General features: G+C 34.5%; 1 protein-coding gene across 1 annotated transcript in view; it reads left to right on the top strand.

Annotated features, from left to right (window-relative positions):
* RSRC1 (arginine and serine rich coiled-coil 1) overlaps positions 1 to 16390 on the top strand; it is a 414930-nt gene that overhangs the window by 390312 nt on the left and 8228 nt on the right. The window contains exon 8 of the mRNA XM_053221270.1: positions 15595 to 15701. Coding sequence (XP_053077245.1) covers positions 15595 to 15701 — 107 coding nt within the window. The remainder of the gene's footprint in view (positions 1 to 15594; positions 15702 to 16390) is intronic.

The following is a 16390-nucleotide window of genomic DNA, read 5'->3' as shown; positions in this document are numbered from 1 at the left end:
CTCCTGGATTTTTCCTTTCTCCAAATTTATCAGCCCTGCAGGGCACTGTTCTCTTCTATAGAACAATAAACTTGTCTCTCCTAAAGTGTTTCTTCCATCCAGAGATCATATTTGTATTTTAATAGGTACCATATCTTAATTTGGAAGAGAAGATAGAAATGTAATGGGAAGGCTTGACTAAGATAATATAGTTGTGAAGCTAGAACTTGGAGTGCTAATTTTAATAGTCACTTCACCTATAAGTAGAGCTGGACTTGCCTATTATTTTGCAACTTTATAACTTAAAACATTGTGCTTGTCATGAAAAAACACTATTAAAAGCAAATGAATGTTAATATTTTTTAAGTTTATTTATTTTGAGAGAGAGAGGCTATGAGCAGAGGAGGGCTAGAAAGAGAGAGGAAGAGAGAGAATCCCAAGTATGCTCCACACCATCAGCACATATCTGGACGCAGGGCTCAATCCCACAAACTGTGAGATCATAACCTGAGCCGAGATCAAGAGTCAGACTCTTGAGTCTGACTAATCAAGAGTCAGTTGACTAACCAACTGAGCCACCCGGGCAGCCCTGAATGTTTAGCATTAATATTGCTTTGTTCCTGTAGCGGATTTCTGTCAAAGTCACAGAGGAATGGGCTAAAATATATGTCGCATTTCCCATTTGTTGATTCCTTTATTGCTTTGTCTATCCTCTGCTTTTCATCTTATCTTAATGGCTGCATTTATGCTCAATGTGGCGAATGTGGGAATTAGGTATGATATGCTTTATTGAAATCATAGTGTACTGGAAACCAGTTAAAATGTGGAAACTTTTCTCCATTTTTATAAAGGTTATGATTGTTACTCATGTGAGATTCAACTTAAATATTTTTCTTAAAATACAATTTAGAACACCAAATCATTAGGCTATCTCACCAGAATATTTTAGTTGAAAAAAAAATACACAGCTGTGCATATAATTCATAGCTCTGACTTACTATCATATAATTATCATAACATTGTGAAGATTTTAAACCTGTCCAAATTTAGCAATAATTTAAACCAAATAAGAATCATATGTATTTCATTATGTGCAGCTTGACCAACTGTATTGGAACATACAGAAACAGAGAGAGTTTAGTAATATAGATTTATTATTACCTATACTTTAATAATATAATAATGTGCCATTTAGGTCTTTTCTTGATTAAAAGACAAGAATCTTATTTGTATTTATTTGAAGAGAAAGACTGTAATGAGAAGCAAGTGTTGACAAAATGGTGGAACAAACAGAAAGGAGATTATAATTACAGACATCAGAATTCAGTTTAGGATGTGTATATATATATTGCTTCTTAAATGATAGTTTGAGGAGTAAGAGATTATTCATTAATTTGATTTGGATGTAGATGCCCCAGTTCTTTTCCCTGAACAGGTAGAATTTCTCCAAATAGTTCAGATTCTTAAACATATGTACTCACCCTTGGTTCTTGTTTCTTTATAAGTCCCTGGAAATTTGCCCTTTCTATTAATCTGTCATCCCTTATTCTCCTTTCTGATTTTCTTTCATCAGTTATGCCTGAATACATTTTCCAGGCTACATTCTTAAACTAAAGAAAAAAAAAAAAACCTGCCATCAATATTTAGTCATTTAAACCATTATCTTCTTAAGTGGCAACTCCTTTATAAAGTAATATGAATGTGGCTCAATTTTTACTCTAAAATCAGAAGAAATAAAAATTTAACATAACAGTATCTCTTGGTGATAAATAACATGTTTACAACTTGACCAGTTCCCCCGAACTCTTTTATTTATTTTTTTTTAATTTATTTTTTTTTATTTTAGAGGAAAGAGTGTATGCAAGTAGAGTCAGGGGGAGAGGGAGAGGGAGAGGGAGAACAGAGGGAAAGGGAGAGAGGGAATCCCAAGCAGGCTCCATGCTCAGCACAGAGCCCAACAGGGGCTCAGTCTCTCAAACTGTGAGATCATAACCTGAGCCGGTATCAACAGTCATCAAGAGTCGGATGCTTAACCAATTGAGCCACCCAGGTGCCTCCACAAAAACTATTTTTAAAGTTGATTTAAGTAATTGATCGTTGTTGTTGTTTTTTTTTTTTATTTTAAGTGCTGTACCTAACAAGTTAATATTTGGAGAGGGTCTAATTTTATTAATCATTTGTATTTCAACTTATTCCTGAAAGTGAATTTCATTATATATTATACTTTGCATCCTAATGCTAAAATTCAACTTAAGTGTTAGGAACAAAGTTTCTACTAAGAATCAGTTTTAGGGGCAGGCACCTGGGTGGCTCAGCCAGTAAAGTGTCTGACTCTTGATTTCAGCTCAGGTCATGATCTCACAGTTTGTGGGTTTGAGCCCTACATCGGGCTCTGCTCTGACAGTGTGGAGCCTGCTTGGGATTCTCTCCCTCTTTCTCTGCCCCTCCAGTGCTCTGTCTCTGTCTCTCTCTTTCAAAATAAATAAATAAACTTTTAAAACATTAAAAGAACAAAGATAATTTACACTCCCTAATTTTGAGATTCACTATAAAATTACAGTAATTAAGACTGTGTACTATAAAGATAAACATATAGATAAATGGAACAGACCAGAGAGACTAGAAATTAACTTTCACATATATGGCCAATTAATTTTCAACAAAACTACCAAACAATACAGTGGGAAAAGGAAAGTCTTTTTAATAAATAATGGTGATAAAACTGAATATCCTTATGGGGAAAATAAGTAATGACACTTATTTCACACAATACATAAAAATTAGCTTGAAATGTATTATAGAGCTAGAAGAAAATATTTGCAGCCTTAAGGTAGGCAAATATTTTTTTGATAGACACAAAACACAAAATTTTAAAAATAATAAATTGGACTTTTTTTAATTGAAAAGTTTTGCTCTTTGAAAGACACCATAAAGAACAAAAAGGCAGAGTGGGGTGCCTGGGTGACTCGGTTGGTTGATCATCTGCCTCAGCTCAGGTCATGGTCTCACAGTTCATGAGTTCAAGCCCCAAATTGGGCTCCCTGCTATCAGGGCTATTGGGCTCCCTGAGCCCACTTTGGATCTTCAGGCCCCCTCTATCATCCCCTCCCCCACTGGCTCGTTCTTTCTCTCTCTCTCTCAAAAGTAAATAAACATCAAAAAAATGTGTTAAAGAAAAGGCAAGTCACAGAATGGGAGAAAATACTGGCAATACATATTGACAAAGGATATATCCAAAACAGATATAAAGTTTTTGAAACTCAGTGAGAAGAATACAGACAACCTAATTAAATAATGAACAAAAGATTTGAGACACAATTTAAAAAAGAAGTGAATGGTTAATAGAGCACTAAAAATGCTCAATATCATTAGTCATCAGAGAAATACAAACTTACCGTATAATCCAGCCATTCCAATATTACATATGTACCCAAGAGAAGGGAAATACACAAAGACGTTACATAAATGTTATAGTAACATTATTCTCAAAAGCCAGAAACTGGAGGGGTGCCTGGGTGGCTGTCAGTTAAGTGTACAACTTCAGCTCAGGTCATGATCTTGTGGTTCGTGAGTTCCAGGCCTGCTTCCGGCTCTGTGCTGAGAGCTCAGAGCCTGGAGCCTCCTTCAGATTCTGTGTCTCCCTCTCTCTCTCTGCCTCCTCCCCTGCTCGCAATCTGTCTCTCCGTCTCTCAAAAATAAGTAAACATTTAAAAAAACTTTTTTTTAAGTCAGAAATTAGAAACAACCCAAATGTCTATCAGCAGGTGAATGGATAAACAAATTGTGGATATTCATGTAACAAAATTCTACCAATAATAAAAGGAACAATAGATCTACCCAACAACAAGGAGCTATTACAAAAACATGTTGAGTGAAAGACATCAGACATGAAAGAGTATACCATTTGTATGAAATTCTAGAAAATGCAGACTAACCCATACTGAGTTTCTTTAAATGTTATAGTTTTATATGCTGCACTTCATTAATATAGCAAAATACTCTGCTTTTAAGAAAAAGAAATTAATGTCTTCTAACATCCTCCCTACCCCATCTCTGTTTAAAAGATCAAAATTTTATATAAATTTGATAAGCATATGAAATAAGCTTAAACAGCCATGTAGTTATCAGATTCAAAAGCTTAGGAGACACCTGTTACATTGAGAAATATACAGAATTTGACATGCAACGACTTGTTTCATATTCCAACTCTGCCTCTTTTGGGTCCTCTTAAACTTTGAGAGTATCAGATACTGTATTTGAAAAATGGGGATATTATTTATTACCAAAAATTATGTCTCTTTGAGAATCAAATAAAATAACAATTGCACTTTGTAAACAAAATAAATCCCTGTGCCTACCCACAGTCAGCTCATAATTCCTTATAAATAAGAATTCTTGGGGCGCCTGGGTGGCTCAGTCGGTTAAGCATCCAACTTCAGCTCAGGTCATGATCTCACAGTCCTTGGGTTCGAGCCCCGCGTCGGGCTCTGTGCTGACAGCTCAGAGCCTGGAGCCTGTTTCAGATTCTGTGTCTCCCTCTTTCTCTGACCCTCCCCTGTTCATGCTCTCTCTCTCTCTGTCTCAAAAATAAATAAATGTTAAAAAAATTTTTTTTAAGATGAAATCTAATAGAGAATGAACCATGAGAGGAAACAGAAGATATCTTATGTTAATGATTCAAAGCTTTTTTGTTGTTGTTTTTGTTAGAAGATTCCTGAATATACCCTGTACTCCCTTCCCCAGTATCATGGTGTTAAGGGTAGGCAGCAGCTGTGCAACTGCCAGAGGTGACGGGGCTGGCCCCAACACCAGTGTTACTGACATTTTCCCAATAAGTTTCCTTTTCCCCAGTTTTATTTCATATCTTAATGCCACATAGGTACCCTTTGTCTAGCTAGTGGGTGGCCAGAACATAACAACTTACAAACAAAAGCAAAAGCATTACTGGGTTGATAGAGGAAGAGAGTTGCAGGGTTGTTTGTTTGTTTGTTTGTTTTTTATCTCCTCTGCACCTAGGAGTGAACATAACCAATGCTTATTGGGGGACTATAAAGAGAGTACATCTTTTGACTTTCTCTGGGTTGGAGGAAGGAGTGGATTGCTGCCTTTGGGTTCAGTATTTATTTCTGGAAAATCTGTCTTTTTACTACAGTCATCTTCGTATAAACTGCTGCTTCCGCACAGTATAAGACTGTGGAGTCCTTATATGTACTTGTAAACACACTTTTGGATAAACGGTTCTTTTGATCTTCATTTTCAGTACTCTTCATTTTCATTTTCATTCCATTTTCATCTCATTACTTTTCAGGTTTTGACACAATGTTTTTAAATAAGGATTTAAATATAAAACATTAACCCCGAGGTAAAGAACTAAGGGATTTTTATATGCCATAGTTATTCATTCTATTTCTAGTAGTTGTTGGACTCTTACATATGTGTATACTAGCCAACCGTTATTAATATTCCTATTTTCTTTCTCTAATTTGTTACCAAATTATAACTTTAGTACAATGATGCATTACATTTTAATCATGAGAAACCATAATAATATCATTATATTTGAACCTGAACTATAATATGAATTTGTGACATCTTATTTTTATATTAATATCTGTATTTTATAATGTATGTGGTGTGTGTGTATACATATCTATGTTTATTGTAGATACATTTGACTACATTTATATGTTCACAAAGGTTTATATAGAGACATTAAAAAAACAAACAGGCATAGGCAGCCATGGGTATTCGTTATATATAAAGGTTACTGGGGATGCAAAGATATAAAAGAAGAACCTAGTAATTGCCTTTAAGATCAGAGCACAAAGCATTAGTTTGGATTTTACAAGGCCAGCCAGCAACAAAAGAGCAGTAATTTATGAGCTCAGCGTAAAAGAATAGCATAATTGCATTAAAAATTAATGCTAATGAACACTAAAATGGGGAAGGTGGTTATGATGAAAGTTTGTATTCATCTTCTCTGGTTTGAATGATGGCTAGTGGCTTGATTAATGGCTTAATTTCTATCAATTAGCGGGGAAAAATCTCCTGCGAGACAAGGGTAAATTGAGCATTGAATTACATATCTTGCTTTTGTGTGCTAAGAAAAAAGAGCTGCGTATCTCTGATATTAGCCACAGTGACAAATGTGGTGTGCCCTGCGATGTCTGCATTAGCTCTCCTGACAGGCAAGTTGTGTGTGGTTATGGGGTGTTTGGAGATGGCTGGCAGACAGCATTCGCTGCAAGTTCCTTAGAAACATACAACTCTTCCATCTACAGAATTTTAATTAGAGTCAATAAGAATTCTAGAATTAAAATGGACAGCAAACAGTGACTTCAGAGTCTGTATTCTGCCCTATTAATCTGGTATACTTCGAATTATAGTCCTTTCTCAGTCCTGTTAAAATAAGAAAGCTTCCAGTAGCTTTAGCTTTGTTGGAGTTATTATTTCTTGCCACTCGTTTAAAGTAGATTTGACTACCCACGTTTGTTACACTTGAAGCGAGCATAAGGCAATAGTCTATGTAGTAGATTACATAGTAGTTAGGGTTTAGCCAAATTTGCAGAAACCATTTTAGTTCTTTGCAACAACAATTGCTACACAATTAATAAAGAACAGTTCTAAAATGGTAATTTACTACTCAGGTTGTTCTCAGGCTTAAATGAAAGAATAGCCAGGTTTTCTAAAAACTTTATATTTTTTAATTCATTAATAAAAGTTTTCAGGATATGACATTTATAATTCTTTAAAAACTTTTTCAAATGTGTAAGCTTCTGAAAATATCCTTTGTAATCTAGCTCAAGATAATGCCAGAAGACCGAGATAATATTTATGGCATCTTCTCTACCAAAAAAAAAAAAAAAGCCACATTGTATTGAATGAATAAGCATTAAAATGCAGAATAAGAACAATACCAAGAACATTTATTATTTCTAGTAAATGGATGGGAAGGAGGAAAAAAATAATCTGTTATTTGGCAGGTGTGGGTAAAGAATTTATTTGACTAGGAGATAATGACTAGATCACAGTTCGTGAACTGCATCCCATTTCTACCACCAACTAGTTATGTGACCTTGATCAAGTTATTTAGCCTTAGTTTCTCAACTGTACAATGAGAATAATAGTACTGTTTCTTATAGTTATGATAGTTAAATGAGGTAACCCATGTGAAGTGCTTAGCACAGGGTGCCATAAATGTAAGCTTCTGTTACTGCTGTGACGACTACTTCCTCCACCAGAACAGCTCCTCTGGCCTTTTCAACAACCATTTAAATAAAAAATTAGCCTTTGTGACCTTCCTCACAAGGTCATTCCAGATATTGATGATCAAAACAAAGTGTCTGTAGATTTACAGACACTAAGCTAAAATGCGTTTGCTTTATAACATGATTTTTACCACACAACTACTATTTTGGGGAGTTTGCGTTACAAGGCACCCATTAGGAAGTGGCAGGACCTCCCATCTCTCGAGTCACTGGAGGATGGGAGGCCATGAAATACTACTTCCCCACTCACCCTGCATTCAGTGAGCCAGGGTGGAGTCCAGCGTCGTGGGGGTGATAAAAGTCAGCTGGACCTTTTGTGCCTTCTCAAAGATGTGCGTAGTCCTGTCCCCTCTTCCCACAGCCCTGCCACACCACAGGTGATGCCCCAAAAGGTGTGAGCTAAAGCTAGTTACTGTGTGGCTGAACTCATAAAAGGTTGCCAGCCTTAAATGATATGGCCAGAAATTGAGGTTATATCCAAACGTTTTAGCCAACTTCCACGTCTCTACTACTACTACTACTACTACTACTACTACTACTACTAAATTAACACTCTAGTACTAAGTCTGTCATTTATGAAGTCTGTCATTTATTAAGTGCTTTTAGTGCTTCCTTACCCTGTTCTAGCACATGTGTCATCTCCTAAATTTTCTTGGCTTGATCCTTCACATGATTCTTCTGTCTGCTGGATTCTGCATGTCAGAGAGTTTTCCCCTGATCATCCCATTTGAAATAGCTCCTGTTCTCCTTTCTAGCCTTCTACCCTGCTCTATTTTTCTTGATATTATATTGTACATGTTCATTATTGGTCTCTCCCATGACAAATATAAGCCTCATGAGGAAAGAAACGTATTTGTTTCTAAACCCTTGAATTTGGAACAATGCCTGGTACATTGAATGTGCTCAAATATTTGAAATGAGGAAAGGAGAGGAGGGAAAAAGAGTCACCTCTCAGCCATTCTGTGATGTTTAGGTTGTTATTCCCATGACACAGAGGAGAAAACTGAGACCATTACAGCTTGAACTGCTTGCCCAAGGTCACACAACTGGTTATTAGCAGAGATAAAGTGTAGTCCAGATAGTCTGAACCCAGAGCTCTTAAACTAACTACTTAAAGACACCTAATTTTTTAAGTTACAAAAACTTCTTATAATTTGACATTCCCTCTCTCCCCGCAGGAAGGTGTTTTTTTTTTTAATGGTTACCTTCATGCCTTTTAATTTTTAATTTTTCAACAAAAGTTTATTGACGGCTTACTAAATAATAGAGCATACTACACTAAGTCCTGGGGTTGACAGAAAAAGTTATGTTCCCTCTAGCTGGGGAAATGAAGCTTTCACTAATGAAGAGATTAATATCAGTGCAAGACAACATATGCTAAGAGCCAAATGAATTATGGAAAAGGCCCTTTTCTCACAGGTGGCAAGTGAAGGTAATAGGGAAGATTAAGAAAAGGTGAAAGCATTCTAGGTGAGAGGAGCTAAATGAGGTATTCAGTGTGTATTTTGTTTTTTAATAAAACCTAGCCTGATACCCACTTATTAAAATGTTTATCAGAAACTCTTCACTGGTACAGTCACATTAAAGTTACTCCTATTACTTAATTTGATACAGAAAGCAGTTTAATATAAGATTAGTCTGTCTTGGACCTTATTCAAAGAGGGTTGTTACTAGAAGCCTTCAGGAGCCTCATTGACATATATAACCTGGTACTGTATTATCAGCTTCCAGAAGACTAATAGACCAGCCACATTCTACTTAAGTTTTCTCATCTTTCAAGTTATTTGTGGGTATCATTTCTGGGAATTTGTGCCCAGGGATCTGGGTCTTATGAACAGTCTTAAAATGTCGAGGTTGGATTTCTAATATATGCTTTATGAAAGAAACTTATTTAAAATATACTGTTTTGAAGGGAAAGCAATGCTGTGTCTCGTTAAAATTTGTGTTCATGAGAAACTGTTATAATCACCTTAGATTATTATCACCTTACTTAGAATTTCAAGTAAGCTTTGTGGCTTTTTCCTGGTAAGCTTTATTTGTTTATAGTCTATTGAATAACTATCTTTGTTTACTGGCCAATTTGTTTGCTTTTTTTTTTTTTTTTTTTTAATTGTAATAGCAGTTGAAAATGCTTTACGTTTCAGACTGGTTTGTTTTCAGTATCTATATTTTACCATAAATAGGAATTTCATGAATATTTCCATTCTTGACTAAAATTTGAGTCCATTTAAACAGAAAATAAGGTATTCTTTTGTATTATTCATGTATTTATAGCAATACTATTAGTATATAAATATTTTTTTCCTGGAAGAGTAGCATGAGTACCTCAATAACTATGAGGGCAGTTGACCCAAACTCTTTGTAACATAAAATGCATTTTAACTTTGGGGAAATTCATAAAATATTAATATTCAAAAGGAGTCAATTGAAGATGAGATTTTCATGTGTAAGATACCTTTCATGAAACATTGGCAGTTATTCCATGATTACATCTTGGGTCATAGTGCCATCTGCTGTTTTCAGCCTTGTATTGCTGCCAGTTTAGAGAGATTGGTTTGTGTAATCCACAAATGGTATATAGATTAAAATTTTGTCTTTTCAAATAAAAGGCTTATATCAGACCTTATCATCTTTACTAACAAATCTTAATATTAACTTTGTGTTTCACTTGATAATATTTTTAAAGAAAATTCTTCAAAAGTTATGTCATGTGAAATTATCAAATATACCTTGAAGTGGTAGGTGAGCCTAATTTGTATAATACAACATCAGTAGTGACTAATAAAATGTTTGACTATAACTTTTTATCACATAGGAAACAAAATGACTTTCCATGTGGTGAATTAGTATTGATTTTTTTTAATCTGTGGTGACTTAGATTTCTGACTTAATTATTTTTTATCTTACTATAATATGTATCCCTTCCACTGAAATTTTACAAACTACCTATGGATGTCATTTTATTTACCAATAATGTGTTTATCACATAGGATCAAGGGCTAATAGATACGTTTCCTTCGTGTTTGCCATGTTGATATTTTAAAACATCCCATAACTTTGATTCTCCCAATCATGTGTCCCTTGGTCTTTATTTTTACCTCATGACTGATAAATACAAGATAACCTTGTATGCTAGGCACTCATGCCAATCATGTAAATGATAAGGAGTTTTAATTCACATTTTTCCCGGTCAAAATTGGTATAGAATTTTTAAATGACAAATTGATATGTAAACCTTAAAGAACCTGAATTTAAAACAATTTACTGTATATTATTGATGTGTTTTATTCCATTTCCCAAAATGACAGGATTATATTGAACACATACATTTGTATGACATTGATACTCGAATTTTGACTATGAAGCCATTCGATGCCTGTTTTTAGACAGCATGAAGCTGAGCTATTTTAAAACGAAAAATGTAAATCTCCCATGAGTTTTTCAAATTTTGACTTAGATATCTCTCTCTTACTCTTTAAATATCATACTCTTTAAGTATGGTAAAATGGTTCTTGCATTGAAACATACAAGCTCTGTTGGTTTATTTTCATATTGTAAGTGAGGCAAACTAGCTTTCCCTTATCTGCCCTGTCACTTTGTTAGTCCTGAAGTGATCTTTAAAGAAACACAAAGACAACGTTCTGGTTTTCTCTAATCTTTTTCCTTCCTTCCTTTATTATTTCTCCAGTGGTGTTTTGTTAAACATACTGGCCCTTTGGCCAGCTTCCATGATAACACTTTTATTTGTTTTAGGAGCTGGTTGTTTGTCCATATTTAAAGCTGTAAACACTATAAACTTTACACATCAAGTACTATTTGTGAGCTCACCTCTGACTTTTAGTACTAATGATGTGCTTTGTAAATCCAAATAAGGGAATATGTTAGAGAAAAAAATCCAAGACTTCAAATAGTTGATATACATGAGACATCATCCTGAAGTCAGAAATACTCTCTTTTGGTTGGGAATTAATTATGGTGAAATAATAGTGAAACTAATTAAGACCTACCCAAACAGATGTATTTTCATATTGACAAATTAAAGTTGGATCACATGGAATGGTATCCATTGTGACTTTTCTCTGCCATATTAACACTGTTATACATGTAACTAATAAAAATAACATCCACAGGTATGAGATATGTTCACATTAATAAATTAGCTGGGCAAAGAATTTTCTCTCATTTTTTATGCTCAATTAGTACACTGCATAATTAAAATCCACAGGAGCTTTTATTCTAAAGCATGTGGAACTGTTTGCTCATCCATGACACTCTAGCAGTGCTTGCTTTTATGTTGTAAAATATATTCTTTCAAAGATGGGAGTGTTGGCTCTGGTGGCTATTGCTTCCAGACATTCCATGCATTATTTTTCACATGAGAAAGGACTGGTTACATCTGTCAGGGACACATCCCCAGAAGCGTATCTTTCCCTTAAATAAACTGGAGCTTGCATAAGACTATGTAATTATAATTTGTGGGGGTGCCTGGGTGGCTCACTTAAGCATCTGACTTTGGGTCAGGTTGTGATCTTGTGGTTCATGAGTTCGAGCCCTGCTTCAGGCTCTGTGCTGATGCCTTAGAGCCCGAGCCTGCTTCAGATTCTGTGTCTCCCTCTCTGTCTGCCCTTCCCCCACTCACACACTCTCTCTCCAAAATAAATAAACATTAAAAAAATTATAATTTGTGATTGGCCAAAAGTTGAAGCAAATATTTTTCATAAGTCGTTAATTTTTATTGAAATTATTAAACCAAATTTCTTTTCATACTCTCTGTAACACTTAGCCTTTTAAGCTTAGATCTGCTGGGATGTGAAAAGTCCTTTGGTGCAAACAACTACCTTATTGCCACACCACTTATTACAGTTGTTTCTTAGCATGTAAATCCAGTTATTGTCCATAAAGTCTAAAACCCCAAAATTTTTTAGATGCCCTAGTTGAATATACAGTGACTCCTAATTCAGCCATGTATTCCTATCAGCCTAGAGCAAGAGTTTAAATCGTGAGTGTGTGAACCATAAGGTTACATTTTTCCAGCCTAGGGAGAAAGAAAAAAAAAAAGAAAGAAAACCTTTTTTTAAGGAAAAAGAAACACCTAAAATATGAAACAACACATGCACATGGCTATTTAGGAAAGCACTAATTATAAAAACAAAAGACTGAAAACACCTCAAATGACCACCAATAGGGCATTGGTGAGGAAAAAAACTATCATAAAACCATAAAATAGGTACTGTATAGCTATAAAATAGAATGGGGAAGTCTTTATACTGGGGTGAAATGATATTGAAGACATATTGTGTAGTATGTTAATTTTGTGTAAGAAAGAAGAGAATATGTATACTTAACATTTTCAGAAAGAAACAAAGGAAGGATAAAAAACCAAAATCTCATAAAAATGGTTACCTATGGATTGGGGAAAGAACTGAGAGAATGGGATGGGAAAGGAAACCTAGACTTCTCTGAATGATGTTTTGTTTTGACTTCAGAATCGTGTTTTATGCAACTAAAAAATATTAAAGACAAGAAATAAAAAGTGTTTTTTGGTTCCTCAAAAAATTAAAAATAGACATACCATATGATCCAGTAATTCCACTAATGGATATTTACCCAAAGAAAATGAAAACAATTCAAAAAGGTATCTGCACCCCTATGTTTATTATAGCATTATTTACAACAACCAAGATATGGAAGCAACCCAAGTGTCCAACGATAAGTGAATGGATAAAGAAGATGTACACGTGCATACACACACACACACACATACACACACGGAGGAATATTACACAGCCATAAAAAAGATGACACCTTGCCATTTGCAACAACATGGATGGACCTAGAGGCTATTATGCTAAGTGAAATAAGTCAGACAGACAAAAGAAAACACCCTATGATTTCACTTATATGTGGAATCTAAAAAACAAAACAAGTGAATAACAAAAAGCAGAATCATATGCAAATACAGAGAACAAACTGATGGTTGCCAGAAGAGGGGGGGTTGGGAGATGGACAAAATGGGTGAAGAGGAGTGGAAGATATAGTCTTCTAGTAATGGAATGAATACATCATTGGAACAAAAAGGTATAGTTTAGGGGAATATAGTCATTGGTATTATAATAGCATTTTATGGTGATAGTAGCTACACTTGTGAGTATACCATAACATATAGAGTTGTTGAATTATTGTGTTGTACACCTGAAACTAATGTAACATCATGTGTCAACTATATCAAATAAAAAATATTAATATTATTCACAAGGACAGCAAGACCTCAAAGACCAAAAAGCAAGACCTAAAAATCAAAAATGAATCCAAACAAACTAAACCTAGCCATATATCAAGTTGGTAGCATAATCACATGGAAAATTATTTTAAGTAACCTTAGAGTATAGTGTTTTGACAGTTGATCAGTGGAGTGATTCCTAAGATCTAAAAGAACCATAAAGAAATGTTAAACTGTGTTAATTTATCTTGTGGTTAATAGTGATATTTATCTTGTTATTATGAAACAAATACATACTCAACTTTCATATTAGGAGAAACAGCTAAGTACTTTTGACCATATCATTAAGACTTAAAATTTTTAAAGTGAAAGAAAAGACATACAAATAAAAAATCAAAGACTTTAAAAGTCCTCTAATCTTTAATTTGATTGATAGTATCAGCAAGAACTCATATTGTTTTCTCTTCTTAAAATATGTATTTCCTATCCCACCCACTGAAAAAGCTGAGAAGCAGTGACAGACTAATAACAATAAAGACCCCGGTGTCCCAGTTACTGTTTCAGAATATCATTCCCCACTAACAGGAGTCTGAGCCCTTTGAAGAAACAGCTAATTTCAGGTCTTGGACAGGGACTGTACAAAATGAACCTGGAACATCTGAGTCACCCCTTAACTATATCAAAAGGATACAGGACCAGCTTCAAGAGATTCCCACCACCCAAAGGTAGAATAATCTGAGCAACAATATATTAAAATGATTACATGGAGTAAAATATGTTAAGTATATAAATATTCAGGAACTCATTCATCTTTGGATCAAAATTGACAAGTAAAGGGAAAAAAGTAAACATTTATTCTCCCTTTCCTGTACAGACTATATACTTCACAGCCAGTGAGGGAGGTTCTTCATTACATAGAAATCAGAGCTAAAAAATGCAGGAAGAACAATAGAATTAGAAAATCACCATTTTACAACATCTCATGAAATAATGGGTCTAATCAACAAACATTAATGTCTGCTAAAAACATTAAGGGAAAAGGTGATGAAGAACTTTATAAGAGGGTCAGGCTGACATCAACTTAGACCCACTGGTCAATCTTAACATCTTTAAAATAGGGAGAAGCACATCCTTGTATGGTGTGATAGGAATTACAAAGCATCACCTATGACGTGTTCTTGACTAAAAGAAATTGAACTTGAATCTTATCCAGTCACTAGATCTAACTACTGGCTTACACAAAATACAAAGGATAGAGGAACATGTTAAATGACATCATGAGAATAAAATCAGCCAGATCTAGAATGTAGAAAAATTTTAAGTATAAATGATCCATTTTCTCCAACAAACAAATGGCAATGAAAGGGAGGGACTGAAGACTGTCAGTGATTAAAAGGGTTTAACATACTTATCAAACAAGTCTAATTTGTGGACCTTGTATGGATCCTGTTTTAAGCAAACTACCTGTAAAAAAGACTTTTTTTTTTTTTTTAAACAGTGAAAATTAAACATGGACTGTATAAGATGATATTAAGGCATTATTGGTAATATTGTTGGATGTAAAGATGGTATTGTAGTTGGGTTACTGTTGTTTGGTTTTTTTTTTTTTAAAGCCCTTACCTGAAATACCTACTAAATACTTAGGGGTAACATGGTACAGTGTCTGGGAGCTACTTTTGAGTACTCCATGTCTACCTAAAAAGATGAAGTGAAGATCAATAAAGTAAATAAGAAGTAACAAAGTTCATGACTATAGAAGCTGAGTGATGGGTGCAAATGGATTCATTGTGCTGTTATTCCTTTTGTATGTATTTCCAAAATATTTTTTTAATTTTCAAAGCCCTCCCACTAGATTAGCCCAGATTAGCTTATATCATTATAGCAGTGACTTCTCAGCAATGTTTTAGGTTTTAGATGAGAGCCTTAGTGTGTAAGAATATTATATTTGTGGATCTCCGGGGGGAAATAGTTTTTGTTACAGCTTAACTATAACATCTTTTCATCCAGGTTAATTCCAGAAGTCAGAAAATTACTTCACAGAAAGAAAGAACCTTGCTTAGAATAGTGTTGTTAACAAGCTTACACACAAAACACACTGACATTATACCCCCCCCCCCCTTTTTTTAGACCAAGCCACTCTGGTAGAACAAGTAAAAAGAGTAAAAGAAATTGAAGCCATTGAAAGTGATTCTTTTGTTCAGCAGACATTCAGATCAAGTAAAGAAGTCAAAAAGGTAAGTTTTCATCCAGACATTATGAATAAGCCTTTAGATCCCCTCTGAGGAGGTGCTTTATTAATGGATTTTACTTAAATGTAAGTGCTTCTTCTAACAGATAGATGAAGTAGGGTGAGCGAGTGTCAGCATGTTATTGAGAGAGAGAGAACGAATCAGTGAGAATCAGTTCAAGTTTCACTTGTAAAAATATATCTGATGCCATTTTTATTTTAAAATTCACTGAGAAGACAAAGTAAAATGTCAACAGTTCTAAAGCAGTAATATGCATTTTATGAATATATAGTTTTCTTTTCAAATGCCTGCATCTACTTTTGAATTGACATTTCTGGACAAAAGTTAGAGGAGAGCTTTAACAATCAGATTTTTACCCAAATAGTAACATATATCTACACCCTTTGCCCAGATGGGTATCACTTATTCAACTCTAGTAAAAGGAGTTCTGATTGGCATTTTATTTCTGTTGAATATTGCATGTATTCTTTCAGTTAGTATCAAGGCTGTCTTTAGGAATCTGTTCCTTGAGTCAGAAAAGGCATTCTACTGTGAAATACATGTATTCTTTAATAACATACATGTAATAAAGTCATGAATGTTATTCAAAAATATTCTACATCTGTAAATACATTAGTGACTATACAGTATCCTGCTGATGAATTTACCATAATTCATTGATTTTTTCCTTGATA

Source organism: Acinonyx jubatus, chromosome C2 (genome assembly GCF_027475565.1).
Source record: "Acinonyx jubatus isolate Ajub_Pintada_27869175 chromosome C2, VMU_Ajub_asm_v1.0, whole genome shotgun sequence".
In the NCBI taxonomy this organism is placed as follows: Eukaryota; Metazoa; Chordata; class Mammalia; order Carnivora; family Felidae; genus Acinonyx; species Acinonyx jubatus.
This window is presented reverse-complemented; position numbering and strand designations above follow the sequence as displayed.